The 21,536-nt window shown below is 36.3% G+C and overlaps 1 protein-coding gene across 4 annotated transcripts in view; it reads left to right on the top strand.

Moving 5' to 3' along the window:
* The first annotated feature begins 203 nt into the window (after window positions 1–203).
* ohgt (E3 ubiquitin ligase component cereblon) overlaps window positions 204–21,536 on the top strand; it is a 75,325-nt gene continuing 53,992 nt past the window's right edge. For 3 of the 4 annotated variants that reach the window (XM_069837235.1, XM_069837236.1, XM_069837237.1), the window contains exons 1-2: window positions 204–591; window positions 14,733–14,845. In XM_069837235.1, coding sequence (XP_069693336.1) covers window positions 531–591; window positions 14,733–14,845 — 174 coding nt within the window. In that variant the 5' untranslated portion in view covers window positions 204–530. The remainder of the gene's footprint in view (window positions 592–14,732; window positions 14,846–21,536) is intronic. The other variant, XM_069837238.1, reaches the window with a different exon arrangement.

Consider the following 21,536-nt stretch of genomic DNA (forward strand, 5'->3'; position numbering starts at 1 on the left):
AAGCAACGATGAATCCTTTAAATGTCCCAAATGTCAATGTCATTTAAATGTTCTGCTATGAATATCTAGGAACTAACAGCGCTCCGAGCGGCGGAATTGGCATGACGAGGGACCCATATTTCAAGCGCTATGCGCCAGCTTGTATAATCTCGTAAGCAACGGGTAGAACGTAGTTATTCAGTTTCTTACAGATACAGTAGGTCATGTCTGTTGGATGTGAAGTAGAGTTGTGTTACTATGTTACATCTCATAGGTTATGGTTTTAGTAGAGTCGGCAAAATTTCGGATCGGATCTTTCGGTGATTTGAAGTTTGTCAGTGCACTTAAGCTTTAGCTGCGAGATATTTGTATATATATATGTGACTGTGATTGTAGTTGCGATTTATTGAAAAGAGACCATGGAGGGTGACTATCTTGATAGTAGTTCAGCTTCAGGTATTAGATTGTTTTGTTGAACGTTCTGTCTCTTTCTCTCTATATATTTGGTTGGTCTTGTAGTTTTAATACATATAAGGACTCTACAACTGAAGATGGGAACGTTTTGGAGTAACGTCAGAGGACAAATGGCCAGATTTTTACATGGAAATCAAAGTACGAATCATGTTGGCTATTTGGGTCTCGTTCGCCTTTGTTTGACACCACAGTAACTATAAATAGTATTAGAAGATTGTCTGTAAATGCCATCAAATTATATTAAGCACGGAAATTTTCATGATTAAATCTTCACTATGAATGAACTGCGTTTGTATTTATTATGGAAATTATTGGTTGCTTTGGTTACGGAAGTACTGACAGTTTACTTCAATAATACTTTATAATTATTTCAGTAATATTTTAAAATACATAGCCTGTGTGAAAAGAAGTACTTGAATTAAATGTAATTGAATGTGTTAGGCTTACCGGCTTATATGTAAGTAAGATTACTGTGCCATGTTAGAATTAAGTTTTGTAGAATAGAAAATTGACATATAGGCTACGCCCACATTGTTGCACCCTTACTCGAAATAGCTATAGTTATCCACAGTAATGTTTACTTAAGCCGTTTTTACACAAATTTGAATGACAGTAAAATCATTTTTATTCCAGTTATATTACTGTATTTTTGGTCCAGGGAAAATAATTTATAGTAATATCTTATTACAAATAATTGTAGGCCTATGTGACACCTTAGGAACAATGAGTGCAAAGTTACGGAGAATGTGCTACAAATATGTCGCTGGCATGAGCTGTATTAAATCATAGTTGATCTCTGAATTCCGTACCTTACATAGTATAAAAGTGAAATTATACGTAGCAAAGCGACCTGTTAAGATGGTTGTTTATATGTAGTAACTGAATTGTATTAAATGACCTTGGATACAGACAGACGTAGCCTACATTTGGTATGATATTCTTCATCATCAAATGGAACAGTCTTGAATTTCAGAGTTGTTTCCGATATAGTCTCTTTAGAGTAGTGTTACCTATGAGTTCTGTTTTTTTCATCGACGATTTTCCACCAGATTTCACAATTATCTCGTGAGGATCACACACTCCCACAATAAGTGGTGCACTGTTTCTATGCTGCTTCTGCACGCACATGTGTCCTCTAAAATTTTTCAACCATGAAAATACGCACCGAATTTCCAGAGCCCTGTTAGAAATGCCCCGAGGTTACGACTTAGATGATCTTTGTCATTAATAGGCCTACATTTTCTTATGATCGGAATGCATGTATTCGTGATTTGCCCATTTTTTTTTTCTTTCCCATTTGATTTCCCATTTTTAGATAGTATTTTCCCTTAATTTGTTCTTCAATGCAATTGAGAATATTTATTCGAAACCTTGATGCGTGTGTGTATTTTATATGGTTTGCCGCATGCTCCATAAAAAGTAGTAACACAACATGCACTTGTGATACTAATTTTCACTGTTTATTTCATGTAATTACATTTAAGTTATTACATATAAACAATTTCTGAGAAGTTTGAATTCAGTCTGTGAACTGCGTCAATCTCTACTTTTCTACAAAGTTTTGAAAAAGCTTTAAATAATTAATTATGAGTTCTGTTTTCTCCACCGGCCGTCTTCCAGCAGATTTCACAACACACACGAAGTTTGGCTCTTTTTTTTCATCAAGATCACGCACTCCCACAATTTATGGTCCATTGTTTCTGTAACTTATCTGCACCCCCATGTTGGTTCAACTACAGTTCTGAAACAGTGAAAGTGGGCACCGAATTTGCCGTGTCCTGTTAAATCAGCAATGAGGTTATGGCTTAGAGCAATCTTTGTCCTTAATCCATTTCTAATGCTCGGTATATATGTCTTTGTGAATTCCCCTTTTGTGTTTCTTTGCCATTCTCTTTCCCATTTTGCGATATTTTCCGTTTTTATTCAATATACTTTGGGTTTTGATTTTGAACCTGTGGGTGTGTGTGTGTGTTTTTATAAAAAAATTTATTTGCTGCATGCCCCATTACAAGTACTAACACTACATGCATTTGTGATACTCATATTCACTGATTATTACATATAATTATATGTACCATATACAATTTCTATGGCCATTCTGTATATCTTTGTACTGCATCAAAGTCTATATTTTCAACAAAATTTTGAAAAAAGCTTTAAATAATTCTGTGGTAATATGGCAGAAGCAGATATGTTCATTTTTTTCATTTTTTCGGATTTTTATGCCGACATGTCATTAACACTAAAATTTTCAATTTGCAGAAGCATATATGGCTATGTGAACAAGAATCTTGTAAAAAACGAACATATAATAATAAGTCCAATAGATGCAGCCTGCAACTCTGCCAAAAGCAGATATGTTGAGTTACCAGTACTTATATTAACACTATGTCTATGGCAGAAGCAGATATGTCAACATATGTCTTTGGCATAGTCAAGAAATAGTCCATACACGCAATCATGGTGATATATGTTAAAATATCACTTCTTATATTAATACTATGTCTATGGCAGAAGCAGATACAGTAGCTTGCAAATTAATCCGAACAACGTAATTACTTATGCAAAAACACTCAAACGGGATAAAAAAAGGATCTAAGACATACCTCAGTGAGCAATGTGGCCTCCCTTGTTCCTAATAACAGCTCTGAGACGATTTGGCATGGATTCCACTAATTTCCCACAAATATTCTTCATTTCTTCATCGCGAAACCATACACCAATGAGGGCAGAAATCATCTTCTCCTTTGTAGAACAATCCATTTTTTGCATTCTTCTTTTGCAAATTGACCACAAGTTCTCAATGGGGTTGATGTTGGGTGAGTTGCCTGGCCAGGGGAGTACCTGAATATTCTTCTTGTTGAAGAATTCTGTAGTTTTTCGAGACTATGGCATGGTGCCAGGTCTTGTTGGAACACACCTCTGCTATCCGGAAATGAATTTTGCAGCTGGGGTACGATTCTGGTTTCCAATAAGTGAATATATTTGTCAGAATTCATCATTCCCTTGATAGGTATTAATGCTCCAGGCCCTTCATGTGTAAAACAACCCCAAAACATTACTTTAGGGGGGTATTTGGGTGCTTGTTGGAGATGAGCTGCTGTTACTTTTTCGGATCCTTTCCATACGTAAGAAACACGGTGGCCATGGACCTCGAAATGAGACTCATCGGAAAAAAGTACATTCTTCCAGTCATTCACTATCCAGTGTTGATGTAATTTTGCCCACATTAAGCGTTTTTTGCACATAACAGGGGTTAGCAGTTGCTTCTTAATAGGCTTACGAGCCCTTCATCCAGCTTCCAAAAGCCTATGCTGCACTGTTGTGACGTGAATATTCGCCCCAGTGGTAGCCATTAACTCGCGGGTTAAGTCGACAGTAGTTAGTCTAGGATTTAATTTACTTTTCCTGACAATTAAACGATCATCTGCAGGTGAAGTCTTCCTTTTCCGGCCACAGTTTCCTTTTTTTCTGGGGTGTGATGGATCCAGTCTCCCTGTATCGTTTTATGATCGAATTAACAGTAGCCAAACCGATGTGACATTCTGCAGCAATTTGCCTCTGTGTTATAGAAGAATGCTGTGCTAATGTTATAATTTTAGACCGTTTTCATGGAGTTGTATCCATTTGTGAAGACGACAGAATGTACACAGGATTGCAGTATTAAATCTTCAACACAACTGAAATGCTTATAAGTACAAAACGACAGGCAAAATGTCACAAATTATAAAAAAAATAATGACAGACCTTCAACAATGGAATTACACGTACTACAGATGTCAATTAAAGCGGTATGAGCAGCTGTGAGGCCAACAATGACAGAAAATGTAAAAATATGTCGTGTTCGGATTAATTTGCACGCTACTGTATATCAACAATGCTTAGCATTGACACCTGTCAAAAATGTGACAAATTTAGGATGAGGATGGAAAATGTTAAAAGTTCTAATCTGAAAATGCCAGACCAGAAATTCCTTGAACCAGGTCATACGAGACTTGAATGTGATTCAGATCACTCAAAAATTGAAAGAGACAAAAAAACATCATCCATTGAAATCAGAATTCTTCATGATTGGTTTCAGTTTGTAAGGACGGTCCGTGGACCATTCTGCTTCTTTTCCCAATGCGTGGGTCCCACATGGTCCAGGCATATGTCCACCTGCTGCAGTCCATCCTACTCATGTGTCCGCCCCATTTCCATTTGAGACGCGCCAGCATCACTGCATCCTGCATACTGCTTCTTATTCAGATGTCGGAGTTTCTTACCCTGTCTTGCAGTCTCAGCTGTAGGAGTTTTCTTTCCATTTTCCTCTGGCACACACGAAGGAGATTTTTCTGTTGCTCTGTCAGAGACAAAACTTGGCATCCATACAACATTACTGAGATTATGCGGATTTCTAGAACTTCAAATTTCAGTTTGATACTGATATTTTGGTTTTGCAGGATGAATTTCAAGCTCCAAAATTTTTTCCATGCCAAACATATTCTTCTTCGTATATCTCTTTCTCTCTCCTACAGGAGAGTGACACAATTTGTCCCAGGTATACATACTCGGCGACGTATTCCAGCATTATGTTGTTAATCGTTAGTTTTTTCTGGGTTGATTTGGAGCCCAACTTCTGAGCTTTCCTCGCAGAGTTCAGTCAGCATTTGTTGTAGTTCATGTCTTGACTTGGTGAAAAGTATTTGGCGAAGCTCCCACTATATATGGTCCGGTATTTCTGTGGCCCATGTGCACGCAATTCTGAAATGGTAAAAGTAGGCACCGAACTTGACGTGTCCTGTTAGAACTTCCGTGAGGTTATGACTTAGATCAATTTTTGTCCTTCGTTTATGTCTTACGCTTAGTGTATATGAGGAGCATCGTTTCAAAACGTATTATGTGCAACTTACAATTTTTTTACACGAACGACGAAAAACTGGATTACTCATAAACAGAAGAAGTTATCAAAAAACTACATGAAACCATTTTTAAGTACTGGTTTAACAGTTTACAAATATGACGATTTGGAACGATCAGACTTTCACAGCATGAAAGATAAATAAATAGAAAGTAACAAATTTAATTTCGTCCGCTGGGGGACTTAATACGTTTTGAAACGATGCTCCTCATATGTCTTCGTCATTTCTTCTTTTATTGTTCTTTGCCACTCTGTCTCCCATTTTCCGATATTATTTTCACTTGCCATTCAATATATTTTTGGGTTTTGCTTTTGAAACTTTATGTTTTATTTATATAAGAATTAGTTGCTTGAAATAATTTCTTTCTCTCTCATATTAATAATAGAAATGTTTTGCAGCTGTCTCGGAATGTCTGATAAAGGCATAGTATGAATGTGTAAATTAATTTGCCTTCAATTGAGCATGAAATACAGCTTTTATGTCTCAAAGAAAACCAAGTTGTAAGATTTGAAATTACCTTAAATGTTAGAGCTGAAACAAATATGGAGGAACACAATACATTTTTTAGCAGATTTGTGAACATGATATTTTTGGTAATTATGCATAACAACTACAGAAGCGATTTTAAATTTTATTCTTTCACAAAACCCTACATTTTTACCCCCCTTTTCAAAAACACTTGATAACAAAAGTAGGAAAACAACGTAAACTGCAAAAACTTAATGTAATATTTTTTTATCAAAAACCTTAATTTTCACTCCTTGTCAAGAGGACAAATATAAGCAGCAGTAATCTAAACTAACCTAACCTAACCAAAATAGCCACACAAAGACTGAATCAATTTCACAAATTCGTCAAACAATGTCAAACATGATGAACCTTACCTTAATAATTCGTAGGATACAGGGCTGCAGCTGCTTTAAAGAATGCACACATTCTCTCTTCCATTAGATATTTACACTTTAACATATATTCTCCCAAATATCCAATGACGCAACCAAACGAAAAACGTCCACAACACTAAGTTTACTACGTGCCAGAAAGGTACCAGAACGACCAACTTTTTTCCATTTCGCATACTTCTGGTATAATCTCCAGCAACGGAAGTTCAAATCCGTCTTACTTACTCTCAACTTATGGCAACACACTTCGAAAATCATGCAATCCTTAATAATACCGTGATTCACGAAGTAGTCTACAATATCCTCCTCTCTCAACTCTATACAGACAAAAAACGAAATTCTACATCCATTACAACTCACAGCGATAGACCACCTACAAGAGAAGACTAATACATGCACCAACTACGAAAAACTACAATCATACAGCCAACGACTTAGAGAAATTCTAGCTCGTAACATTCAGCTATCACTTAACCACAACCATCCAATCATACCGAAAAAATCATCACCCAATAACAACACACAACTCTTTATGAATTAACCACAACCATCCAATCATACCGGAAGACATCACCCAATAAGAACACACAACACTTCAGTCAATCAAATCACAATACATTAAAAGTTATGCACTCAACAACATAGTCTTCTAAACACGAGAAAAAAAAAACAAAGTTCAATTCTACTTCATATTTTAAAAAATCTACTCTACCTCAACCGTAAGTGACCTATGCATAATATACACATACTAATAAACGAAATTCAATACTAAACACTACCAGACCACCAAAAATAACGAAATCGCTTCTGTAGTTGTTCTGCATAATTACCATATTTTTATTCAGTTTATATTTACTTTCACCATGAAAGCATGTATATACATTGAAGTTAGTCTTTCAAGCAAGGCAACCAGGTTTTTAGACTTTCTGTAAAATCTTTTACTTGTATTTCATGTTTCATGAGATGTCATTTTTCACATTTCGAAAATGTTTAGTATCGGTATCTATGAAATAAGAAAAAAACATTAGTAGCATTAAGTATCTCTTCAGTAAAATGATGATACTGAAAATTAAAGGGTGCGCTTCCAAACAGGGGCAGCGACATTTCCCCTAAGGTTAGAGCTCAGTTTAGGTGTGTGTATTAATCGAAAATTAGGGACTAGAAAATATTGAAAATAGGACGCATGTTTATATGACATTTTTTTTCGATTAATACACACACACCTAAACTGAGCTCTAACCTTAGGGGAAATGCTGCTGCCCCTGTTCGGAAGCGCGTCCAAGTTAAATGATATATTATTGTTTCCATGTTACTATTTCCGTGCTTAATATCTTGGATTCTGTTACATGTGAACATTTGTATAATTTTAATGGACTGCCCATGAGAATGTAAAGAGAGCATCTCTTTGCTGTATTGTAAAGTTTATATGTTGAAGTTCACTAGAGAATGAAAGGAAATCATGGAAAGAAATGTTTATTGGGTATTGAATGATTGTAAGAAAGTTTGTTAAAGAACAGAAGGACTGTTTCAATTCTCTGAATGCAACTTTTCAAAGAAGATATTACGTTTTTATTTCATTAGAATGGCGAAAAAGGAAACTAAATTTATCTACATTTTCCTCATTCACTCTCGAAAATTTAATACTACTTGAGACGCAAATCACCATTACTTAATACAGGGTGTACAATTTCTGTAAAGTCAGAAGTTGCATTTGGTCAGGGAAAGGGAAATCTTTCTAATACTTGAAAAGCCAAGGAAATTTTACCAATGATGGAACCTGAGGGGAACTTTTTATTCTCAAACCTCCTGTAATCCAGGTTGTAGTAGCTTTCCCCCCCCCCCCCCCCCCAACACAAGTGAATTCGCGTTCACTTCAATTGTATAAATGCATTCATACTTAGGTTTCATTTATGCAACATTTGTTTAAATTGTTCATTGTTGAAGTTCGACAAGTAATATAATTATGTGTGAGTAGGCCTAGTGTACATTTTTCAGGCAGTGGCCATAGCGCCTTCAGAATAAGAAGGCATATGGCTTAAACCAGTAGAGTGCTAGCAGCAGTACGTTGTTGACATATGGTGCAGAAGTGAAAGACAGAGGCAGGAGACACGTGTGGGACAAAGTCAGAAAATTTCAGTTACTGGAGCTGGCTGTGCAAGCAATTTGTTCCATCATTTTGTGTTAAGTTTAAATACTTCGTAGTCCTGCGCCATGGCATCGTGGTCTAAGGCATCCTGCCTAGGACTCGTGTTATGGAATGCGTGCTGGTTCGAGTCCTCATGGGGGAAGAAATTTTCTCATGAAATTTCGGCCAGTGTATGGGACCGATGCCCACCCAGCATCGTGATGCACTTGGGGAGCTACGATAGGTAGCGAAATCCAGTTGTGAATGCCAGCTATAACGGCTGGGGGGATCATCGTGCTAACCATACGATACCTCCATTCTGGTTGGATGATCGTTCACCTCTGCTTCGACATGTGGGCGTGAGGCCGGCTGGTCGGTCTAGGCCCTTCACGGGCTGTAGTGCGACGGATTATTATTATTATTATTATTATTATTATTATTATTATTATTATTAAATACTTCGTTCTTCAAAAATACTAGAGCAACAAGACTGCACATCCCACTAGTTGCTTACAATATTTTATCCACAGCTGCTTAAAGGTAACCATTCACTACATCGTATCGCACTCCTCGCACAAATCGCATGCAACGGATATTTTGAGTGCAGTGCGTTCACTGTAACGGCTTCACCTCATCGCCTCATCAGATTCCCCTATCAGCTGTTTAAAACATGACGTACGATATTGACATAACTGAAAGCAGAGGAGTTGAGGTTAGGTCTATTACGTCTGTTACATCTGTAAGAATTTGTAATTGCTTCATGCGTCTTAATTGAAGAGGAAGAAACGAAAGAAATATTGGTTACATAATATATTTGCAAGAAATGACTTGATTACTGTAATGGGAACGCCTCAAATTATATAATTCTTCGCAATTTTCTACACGCAAAATAAGTTTTCCGTCTGCCATTTTGGCGCGACACTGAACATGGCACAACATAATAGTAACAGTTGACCAATTAAAATTGATTTATTAAAGAAGGCCATGATTGCACGCATCGGAAAAGTTGCCCATCCGAGAAACGTGGATGGATTTGCCGAGAGGCGATGCGTCCGATACGATGTAGTGAACGCGGTTACATAACAATTACAGCAAAGAGAGTCTTTTTCCAATCCGTGCGATTTGTCCGATGCGTGCGATATGATGTAGTGAACGCTTACCTTAATATTATTTTTGTTTTAAAATAGTAATTATTTTTAAATAAATATATTACTCAATATAGGCTAGATCTTGAAATCAATCATAGTAAGTTATTGGTTGCAATTCCAACCTCATAATGTTTATTATGTTTACAATTACAACTCAAAAATATTAATTCTTTTGCTGAAATTATTGATTCTGAAGAAAGCTTTCCTTCAGACATTGAAGAAGCAGCTTCAACTGTTACTACATCCCTTCAGTATCTTTCACATAAACTAAATTACAATCAGGGGAGTCATCTAAATTCCATTCTTTTCCTTGATTAAATTTAAATTTATAGGGTTTGTTCCATGAGTATATTTCCATTTCAGATTTCAAAATGTAATCATTTCTCAAAATCATTGGAATCTATAACCCTTCTATGACTGTAAAAGAATACATAGATTGATCTTAAAATGATACAAAACCATACTATCAACAGCTACTACATGACCATCAGTTGATGACAGATTTCTTTGATCTTACTTTGTCCATGTATCTTTCAGTCCTTATAACATATACTATTGCCTCCATATTACTACATTGGAGATTACATTGTCGTTAAATTTCAAAGACATCCATGGTAGGGAACAATCATTAACTTTACTCTGAGATATTTGGTCAGAATGGAGAATTGACCTACTTGGTGACTTCTCCCAACAGCACTCCATCATGCGAATTCAATTCAGAATGATGTCTACACTTAATTCTGATATGTCCAGTTCTACCACATTCCCAACAGGTTATCTGTGTCCTTGAACTATTACCCCTTTGCTAGATTTCCTAGATCTGGTTTAGCTCTGTCTCAAAATTGCCTTTCTTGGGGGGAACAGTCAGACATAACAATTCGCCTCTGATCTTTGGCAACCAATTATTTAATCTGTGCCCTAAGTCATATAATTCTTTAATAGAAGTCGTCTTTGATGAAAAAAATTTGAGCTTATAGAAGCACTCATATTATATGTATCACCAGCTCTGTTAATTCAATTTCACTGGACCAAACCTGGACAGCCACCGGTGTGGCTCAGTCAGTTAAGGTGCTTGCCTGCCGATCTGAAGTTGCGTTTGGGCGCAGGTTCGATCCCAGCTTGGGCTGATTACCTGGTTGGGTTTTTTCCGAGGTTTTCCCCAACTGTAAGGTGAATGCCAGGTAATCTATGGCGAATCCTCGGTCTCATCTCGCTATCACCAATATCATCGACGCTAAATAACCTAGTAGTTGATACAGCGTCGTTAAATGACAAACTAAAAAAAAACCTGGACAGGTAGGTTCAAACCTGTTTTCGCATAGTTGACTAAACAACATATATACAAAAAAATCCAGTGGACACAAATTGATAACATCTAATATGGAGTATTAGTTCACACAGTTTTTACAGATGACTCCCTAGTTTGAATTTCCCAGAATTTTGATTTCCTTTGTCAGACACAAAATTATAAAGTTCTAGGCTGGTTGAATAAAATCTTCCACTATTTATTTCTCTCCCATCATTACTTTTCTGCCATCTTTGAGTTCAATTTTATTTTTTCCAGATCAGTTACTTGTTCCTACATTCTATGTTGAATAAAATTCTAGAGAACTAGTTTTTTCTATTATTTCTGTAGTCCCTGTGTTCATTTGATCTATGTATATTCATTTATCAGACATATTATTAAAAAAATTCGTACTTTTATTCTTCTACAATAAATATCTATTTCAGGTTTACATTATATAGGTATTCGTTGACTTACCTTTAAAATCTTGTACTACATTTGAGGAATTTGCAAAAAAATAAAATAAATTCTAACTTGAATTTGAAGATAAATGGAATCTAAGAAACTTCATTTTTCTGAAGTTAGTCAGCAATATGAAAGGGAGCTTTAATCTCACCTTCGATTCCCTCCACCTCCCCCTTTCAAATGTTCGTATTCAATAGTAACATTTAACATTTTAGATTGAAACTAAAGATTTACATGTAACTTTTATTAGAAGATGATTTTCTGATATTTGATTGAAATTCAGGTTTCTTCCAAAATAACTTATTCAACTATGACAAAATTCGTAAATAGACATTTCTTTTGTTTGTTTTTCATTATTTCCATTCTACATTACTGAATGCATGAAAGCCAACATTTCAGCCATGTTTAATTAGATATGTATGTTTGTATATATACTTTGGATCATGATATATGTTTACCGACAGCATGAAAAATTACACGTATTTCGAAATTCATGTAGAATTTTTCCAATTTGATATGATCTAGACCTAGAAATTGTTGCTTTTCTAGTTTCGGAAATATTTAATAACACACTTGATTATGGGCAGTCCTTAAATGTAAAGTAATATAAATTAATGTTTCTTTAGAATAAGTATGGCAATGACAAATTCTAGAGATTGTAGTTGTAAGTTAACGGGAATGAATTAATATTATATTATCTCACTGTGATTGAAATGGAAAGGACGCAAATAGCCATAGTAGCTGACGCGCCCTTTTTAAACCCCACTAATTAATTTGAAATGGACATACCAGTTTACAGAAAGTGGCAAGAGTCTGTTATTTGAGTGTATCAGAAATAGGACTATATGTTTGATTGCATCGTGTGATGACAGTATTATTGTTACAGGAAATATGACATCACTGTTGGAAAGGAAATTCTTCAAGTTAAAAAAAGTCATTTACAACAATACTAACAAAGTCACTTTATTGTCTCAGACTGTTCACCATTCACATCCAAGCATAATCGGCAACACTTTGGGAAGTCATTCATTGATTTATGATAGATGTCCATTGGAATGACATGAATTTCTTACTCAATTGCAATTTTCAGCATGTTGAGATCTTGCAGTTTCTGAGCATAAACCTTCTCCTTCAAATAACCCCACAACCAATAGTCACAGGCTGTGAGATTAGGGGAACGGGCTGGCCATTCTGTCGGTCTTCTTCTTCCCACTCACCTGTTTTACAAATCACGATTCAAAATTTCCCTCGTTGCAATAGCATAATGATGGGGTGCACTGTCCTCCTGGAATAAGGAAAAGTTTGTGTTCAGCACTTTGCATCACTGGCACCACAATTTCATTAAGGAGCTTAAATGCGACAGGCTCATGTCAGTAGATTTACTGGCATGTAAAAGAACTCCTGCAGGACAAAATTCCGGCACATCCGGTGACGCTGATATAACCTCTGCAGTTGCGAGCATCGCTAAATAAAACATAACATAACATTTCATTAAGGATATCACAATACCGATCAGCATTAACAGTCTCATCCAAGATTCGCATTCCTAACAATCCTTTCCATCCTATCATAGCTCAAACTGTGACTTTTCCAGATCTTAAACGTGTCTCTTCAATGACTTAAGTATTCTCTCTAGCATAATAATGACAGTTGTGTCGATTAACATGTCCATTCACATGGAAGACTGTTTCATCAGGATGGTGAACAGTTTCAGACAATAAAGTGACTTGGTTAGTGTTGTTGTGACTTGTTTAACCCTCCTGCTACCGAGGGGGGCAATAGGATTATCCTAATGTTGATTTTTCAATATTATTTTCATTTTTCTCCATGTTTATTTTTTAAATTTCATGTATTAGTCCGTTACATGTCTACTAACATTTTGCAGTAAGAATAACATAATTAATCTACTTTAATCAGTAATTCGCATTATTTAAGTGGGGTGATTTTGTTACCCCCTTGGTAGTCTGTGTCATGAAAAAGTCCAGGATATGAAATTCAATTTGTAGATTGATTTTCTACATTTTTGAGTTCGTTTGCTTCCAAATTATTTTATTTTCTGTTATTCAGATCATGAGTATCATGACGTTTGCTTCCAATTCTTTTAAATTTTTATTTCTGTGTGTTATGGTTATTCTGAAAGTGATTTTGTTAGTAATTATTATTATTAGCAGAGCCTTTTTCCGACTTGTTCATTGTAGTATAGACGGTGTTCATATATTTGAATTTCAGCAAAAAAAATAAATAAATAATATTTATTTTCTTTGATTTATATTTTTATACATTTTTTAAATTTTTAACGATTTTTTTATGGATTTTATTTTATTATACACAAATGTCTTGAAGATGTAACCGAAATTATTTACAGTTTCTTTTATAATACTGTGATTTTCATTGTTTGTGGAAGATACAACCTCCAAATATTGGGAAGTAAGAAAGAGAATAACTTCACAGTTAACTCTTCAGCATTAGATACATATATAATGCTATATCTGTCTTGAAATCTGTGGAGGCAAATTTTACTTCTGTTGAATTCAGTTAGTCCAAATCGCCAGGTAAAAGATTGCACTCTCTCACATAGAAGACCACTAATAGGTATCGCCTGGATCTTGCATCGAGAAACCACTTGTACACAGCACTGTCCACTTTTCATTATCAGTACTTCGATCTTCTTCTTCTTCTTCTTCTTCTTCTTCTTCTTCTTCTTCAGGATGCAGTGCCATCAGAAGTACTCTAATTTAATCCTCAGTTTTGATCTTTGGGATATTTTGATAGTGTCAGTGCATTTATACCGTATTTTCTTGAAATGTCTGTTTTCTCTTCTCTGGCTACTGTTTCTAGAATTTTTCTCTCGTCTTATGAAAATTGTTTACATTTAATTTTTTCCATACTGTTCATACTTTCTCAAATAAATGAAACTACTATCAATTTGCATTACATTCAGTCTTCTTTCAAAGAATACATGTGATTGATATAGTTCTGCAATTGATTAATTAAAATATTTATTATATCTTTCTATCACCCATTATTGTGTAAATCAATCACAATCGAACAAATATCCAAATCACTGCTCATATATTTAACAACAAATTTACTGATGGGTAGAGATTTTTTATTTTTGTTCATTAATACAACCTGAGTACAGAATATACTAACAAACTGTGCGGTATAACATAGTGTAATTTCCAAATGCTTATTGTAAAATCGTTTTGTCATTGTGATAATTCTTTTGTAGTGGTATGAATTTTCATTATATTGAATAGAGAAGATGTTCGTTATAGTGATATTTTTTGAACTGAAAATTTTTACGTTAAAATGTAAGTAAATTAATAGGGACCAGAAAATAATTTCGTTAAACTGGAGATTCTGTTATTTCATTGTTCACTATAACGACATTTCACAATTTACATATTGACTAGCTGCAGCTTTTACAGATGTATAATTTCTTCTTGACAGATGATGGAGGACCTCCTAGTACATCATCCAGTAGCAGCCTTACCAGTGTTGATCTGGCACAGGGTGACACTTTGCCATTTGATTTTGATACGGCTCTGCCAATGGAACATAACGTGAGTCTGTGTTGCAGTCTGAGAAATGCCACTGTTTTCAGTACACACAAGGATAACCACAGTAGCTTCTTAACATATGTTAAATTGAATTATACATATTGTTGTACCACTACTTATTTTTTACACGAATCAGTGCATGTGCATCAAATTGTATTGTTAGTAACAGAGAGCTTTAAAGTTAGCATTTTCATATTGCTATTAGCTTTGACCTGTTCAATTTTATAGACTCATTTAAGTTATAATTAATTTTTAAGTTATAATTAATTTGAAGTTATAATTAAGGGTGATATATGGATATTAAGTTAATTATGCATAAAGTAAATATGCCATTATAAATGTGTTAAAGTGTTCCATGTAGTAATATGTGGAGCCCAACCAATCCAACTGTACCCTTTGATTTCATTGTCGATTCTGGATTGATCTTCTGACAATAGAAGGTTGCTACCTGAGTATATGATATGTTAATGAAATTAAGTCGAAGAAACATGCACTATAATCTTTTCGCTGTAAGAAAAATCCTAATGTAAACAATAGCACGTGACTGAAGTGAGGCTTCATTGGCCACTGTTTGGCGCCATAGATTCTCAGTACGTGTTCCCGCCTACTGTTGTACATTCTGTTTCATGTTAAACATTTCCCGTTACTCATCAAGTAGGCCTAACCTCACTACTATGCATTCGTTTGCTTAGGAAACATTTATTTTATAATTACTGTAATTAAATTATTTTTAAGTCTTTATGTCTTCACAATGGACAGTTGAGGATGCAAAAGCCATACTTCAGTACCACGTACTTACGTAAACAACTACGAGCTCAAGTGACGCCAGCTTCTTACAAGAACAGACTACCTCGGTATTACTATTGGTATTCATCCGCATTCGTAGTACATAACAAAATATGAAAGTAGCTTTTCTTTTACATAGCGTTTTACATATGAGTAAAGTTAAATGTTTCATCGTATTTAACAACTATAATTCAATACTTTATTTTCAAATAACAGAAGATTGTGGTTTCCAAATATGAACTATATTTTCCTGCATCATATGAGTGTTTCGACTGGGAGCCAATCACGCGTATGACAGCAACGTGCTTATGTTTACATTAGGATTTTTCTTACAGCGAAAACAGTATAGTAATGTTAAGTTCGATTTGAATTACTTCTTTAAAATAAAACATTAATCATCATTTGTTTAGTGGCACCTTTATTTTTAAACTGAAGAAAGGATTTTCAAGGTTTATGATGATCACTTGATTTCTTTCAGTGATGTGAATATACGAGGGTCAGTCAAATGAAAACGAGAAATAATTTTTTTTTCCGCAGGGAAATTTATTTCTCAAAATAACCTCCACTAGTGTTTAGGCACTTATCCCACCTGCTCACCAGATTTTTGATACCTGGTTCACAAAAGTCTTTTGGCTGCTGCTGGCACTACTGCTTCACTGCCTCAATCATGTCACCATCCGTCATAAACCGGCGTCCTCCCAGGTCACTTTTGAGCTTGCCAAAAATCTGGAAGTCCAAGGTGACAAGTCTGAGCTGTAAGGGGGTTGTTCGAGCACCTCCCAGCGCAAGTCCCGAATGGCGTCCATGGTGTGCTGAGCTGTGTGTGGTCTCGCATTGTTGTGTAACAAACTGAAACCTTAACGCAAATGTCCATGTCGCTTGTTTTTGACAACACGACGCAATTCAGTACAGAGGATTTTGGAGTATTGAGCAGAGGTGACAGATTCACCTCTCTCCATGAAGTGGCAGAGTAATGGACCCTCTGAGTCAAAGAACAGCATGAGCATCACCTTGCCTGCGGTTGTGAAATTTCTGTACTATTTTGGGTGTGGTGGTATGTCGTGCTTCCACTGCATGCTGTGTTGCTTGCTCTATGGTTCGTGTTTCTTGCACCATGTTTCATCCACTGTTACAATACGTCCCAAGAAAGCCTCCCCCTCCTGTTCATAACACATCAGATGTTGCAAACTCAGTTCCATTTGGTGTTGTTTCTGCTCATCTGTGAGACATTTTGGCACCCACTTTGCACACACTTTACATTACTTAAATCAGTCGTGGATTATTGAGTATGCAGATCCATGACTGATATTCAGGTTCTGAGCCACTTCGTCCACTGTAAGTTACACCTCCAATCTGCCCGGATGAGATTGTCTGCTGCAACATTTTCTTCTGTGATGACTGTGTGAGACTGGCCAGGGTGGAGGTTGTCCTCCAGTGATGTTCGCCCTTCTTGGTATCGCATTGTTCACTCATACACTCGGGAGCGCGATATGCAGTTGTCCACGTACACCTTCTTCATACAGCGATGAATTTCAATTAGTGAAATGCCTTTGGCGGCTAGAAACTGCACCGCACTATGCTGCAAGAATTTGGATGCTCCTGTTAATGTGAACGTCATCTTCGTCTTGCTGCTGCGCATCACTCTCTGTGCATGCAGGTTGGCCAACCTCGGACAATACAGCTCTCAATTAGTAGTATCAACTCCAAAACTTTTCCCCATGGCGGCGCATAACCTAATTGTTGGCAGCCAATTTCTCGTTTTCATTTGACTGACCCTCGTACATTAATGACCACATGGATTCAGACTTTTCTCATAAGAAATGCTTTATGTAACAAAATTTAATAAAAATATAGTAATGATGTTAAAAGTAAAATGAAACACCATAGCACATCAAGTACACTTCGTGGCATAAAGAATGGGCAGAGTCTTGGCCATTAGAAATTCCTTCATCATGGGTCATAGTTCCTACACCACTAAAAATTTGTAATGTTTGAATTTGAATAGTTTTATATCAATTTACGCAATACTGTAAGATATACACATTTCCTGCAGAAGATAACAAAAAATTTTAGGAGACTTCCCCATGTGATGTCCAGTGTCTTCCAAATTTTCGTCAGTGTACACAATATGCCGTCTTTTGAGTTCACCTGTAGTACTTCCTGTCTGGCGGAATTTATTCTTAGATTATGGATTGTTATAAGACTTGGAATGCTATTACCTGGGAATTACTCCTGACACGTAGTAGAACTACACAAGCTGAATTTGTTGGCACATAATTGAGGGGTGCTCAACAATAACAAGTTATGTGTAAGAAGTTGGGTTTTTGGCAGTAAGTAAAAGTAACATTGTTTTCATTAACAAAGAAAGGTCTCTGCAAATCTGCGTTTTGAAATTAGTATTATTGAGAGTTTAGATGTATAAGTTTGATGTATTATTCGTCAAACGCTCTACTGACTGAGCTACCCAGGAACTGTACTAGACACATACCTCAGAGTGGGCTGACAAACCATAAAAAATCCAACATTGAGTGCACACAAACTCTGTGTCTTGAATTGTGATTTTCTGTTAATGAACAATGACGTCTATTATGCAAATGAAGCTTTCTGGTATAGCTCCCTGTGAAACTTATTTGAATAATTTCAAGGAAAAAATTGTTCCGTGGCCGGGTTTCAAACCTGGGACCTTTAGTTAAGAGCGCCCATGCTCTACCGGCTGAGCTACTCAGGAACTCTACCAGACATGACTCAATTTTTTCCTTTATATACACATACCTCAAAGTGGGCTGACAAACCGTCAAACTGAGTGCACAAAAACTCTGGGTGACTTGAATTGTGGTTTCCTGTTAACGAACATTGACATGTATTATGCAAATGTAGCTTTTAGGTATAGCTCCCTGTGAAGCTGATTTGAATAATTTTTTTTATCTTTTCCGAATTTTCTATAGGCATATGTAACACTTTTGTACTCTAAGCAAATACATATTTGTGCATCAAAAAGCTTATCTCCACTTCACTCGAATTTGAGAAAAATAAGTCTGGTAACACACTTGGATTTACTTCCACATCACCATCACACTCTTCTAGCACTCTGCTGATCTGTTCTTACATTGTATAATCCCTCATTTCTTTGCCATGATGTTTGCATCTTTTGTTTAAAGACACCTCCTTCCTTGTCGCTTGCTGCTTCAACTTATTTGATGACAGCATCCAGCAGCTTCAATTCTTCTCTCATCTCCAATTTCTGTTTCCAGTAGTTTAATGGTGATTAAAAGTATGGGGTAGTTCAGTTTTTGATGCATGCTAACTTTTTATGCACTCTTGAAGCAGCCATGGCTCTGTTTGCCTCTGCAACTACCATACCTATTTTATTTTAGAGAAATAGTCATTGTAAAATGCAGCACCATTAATCCAATTCCCCATCTTATTGTTCTGGAATAGGGGAACATGTAACAAATTTTTTCTGTAGTTGCTCATTTTGGAACGTGTTTTCAAAAATATTTCTTTGAGAGAAGATATGACATTTTTTGCATCTTTCACTGTATCACATCACAAGTAGCAGCATCTCACATCCACTCTCTGGCCACAAAATGCTTTCAAAAAGTCCAATAATCGTATATGCCAGCTTCATCATTATTAATTCAGATGGATCAAAATTATTGTCATGAACAGATTATAATATTCACTCACAAAAGTTGACTCTAATAGCTGGATCCCCTTGCTGTAATTGGTGAACCACTGTCACTCTATAAGGATAAAAGTGCAGTGCTGATTTTAGTGACATGTCGCATTCTTGTTCTAATCAGCATGATAATTTCCTAGGACTTTGCTGCATTCTTGCCTGAATATCTTCAGTTTCTGCTCTGTCAAAACTCTTCCCTTTTTGTACTCTTTTTTCTACATATAATAGTCTCTGTTTCTCACAAACAGTTCAGTTATGCACTGTCTTAAAGGGACTGTAAGTCCAGAGAAACGATGTCGAAATTTACGTGCACAATTGTAGCAGATAAGACTCAACAATGAATATTCGTTGTTGGACACTATATCACACTATTGTGATATTGTAACTGGGTGAGTTCAACAAGAAGTTGGATATGATGCTGAGGAATTCACCTCCACAGTGTGGCATTTCACTTTCTTCCCCTGAGAGAACAATCAAAGAATGAAATCAGGCTAGTGCTGAGTAAAATTCCATATGGAAAGTTGCAAAAGATGTTTCAGAATTTTCTATATCGATGTCATTCTTTTATCCAGAAAGGTGGACATCATTTTCAACATACACTTTGAGGAAATATAAGATCAACATACCTGGTAATGTTTTCTTATTACCTCTTACCAGTGCATTATTTGTACGGGACTAATGGACTAAATAACCACCGTTCACTGTTAATTCGTTTTCCTCCTTTGGGAGAGAGCGATACGATCTCCCCACTAAACATTTGTGCTACAACCAGTTATTATGCCAGTAAGTTGTATATGCCTTGCACTGTAATTCTATGAATATGAATAGCACCTATAATAACAAGGGAACGAATCGTTATTTTTCTATGTCATGGTGAGATTAAACATAATTCCAGCCAGTGCAGTTCATACTGTTCTGTGTGAATTGAGAATAGTAGATTCTGATGGAGGATATCTGCAAGTACTCTTTTTCATATTCTTTTTGTACAAATATATGATAGATTGCAAGTAATTTTTGCAATACATTGAGATAATTCATTTGCGAGCTTTCATATCTTTTATCTGATGTGAACGTGTTGCAAGCTGGCAAGATTGAGCTACGGTCTTTAGGGTACCTTGACTGTTCAGCAGTAAATAATATGTTCTTCACTAAATGAATAAGATTACATTTGCATGATTTTAGTGTTTATGTTTGTGTGAGATAATAAGTAATGTTATTTTACAGTGTGAAGGACTGGATAATGTGTATGGTTAAAACCTTTCTAATGAGAACATCGAAATGCTGCATACAAAATATTTCTTACAGGAATGAGTGTTAGGCGAGGCCATTTATAAGTGTGTGTTTTTTTTAATTTTATATATATATATATATATATATATATCTGCGCAATCAGTGAGTGCTGCCTTCATGCCAAGCTAATGCTGGAGACCTTGAGTTGCGTCATACATGAGAAACCTGTTTTATTGCAACCAGTTAAAACTATCTCCATATTGCACAGTCTTCCAGGCTAACTCTTAGCAATTAGTAAAGCAATAGAACGGTGTATCAAACACAGAAGCACAACCCTCATATTTAATGACTTCTAAGTTGTGTTTCACAGAATAACCAATAAATACGAGGCGCATCCAGAAAGTAAGTTTCCCGATTTTTCCCCCTTGAAAGTAAACGTAATTAGTCGTGTCAATTGTGCATGCATAACAGATCTATGACGTATCAATCATATGCCAGCCAGACAGGTCCCGCCTGGTGCCAGTAGCGTGGCAGCAGTGGTCCGAAATGGAAGCTCTTATTCCTTCTCCTGCCACCTGCGAGGTTCGGTCGGTGATAAAGTTCTTTAATGCACAAAGCATTGCGCCAATTGAAATTCATCGGCAGCTCTGTCAGGTCTATGGGCCGAACATCATGAGTAAGCAGATGGTGCATTGCTGGTGTAGGCAGTTTCCCGAAGGTCGTCAAAGTGTCCATGATGAAGAGCGCAGTGGGCGACTGTCCCTCATCAATGATGATTGTGTTGAGCTGGTGCGGCAGTGCATCATGGAGAACCGTCGCTTCACGATTACGGAGCTGAGCAGCCATTTTCCGCAGATATCGCGATCCTTGTTGCATGAGATTGTCACTAAGCACCTGCTGTTCAAAAAAGTGTGTGCCAGGTTGGTGCCGAAAAACCTGACAAAATGCAATGTTTAGGAGCAACACTGACATTTCTGCAACGTTATCACGATGATGGCG

This window comes from Periplaneta americana, chromosome 10 (assembly GCF_040183065.1).
Source record: "Periplaneta americana isolate PAMFEO1 chromosome 10, P.americana_PAMFEO1_priV1, whole genome shotgun sequence".
Classification (NCBI taxonomy): Eukaryota; Metazoa; Arthropoda; class Insecta; order Blattodea; family Blattidae; genus Periplaneta; species Periplaneta americana.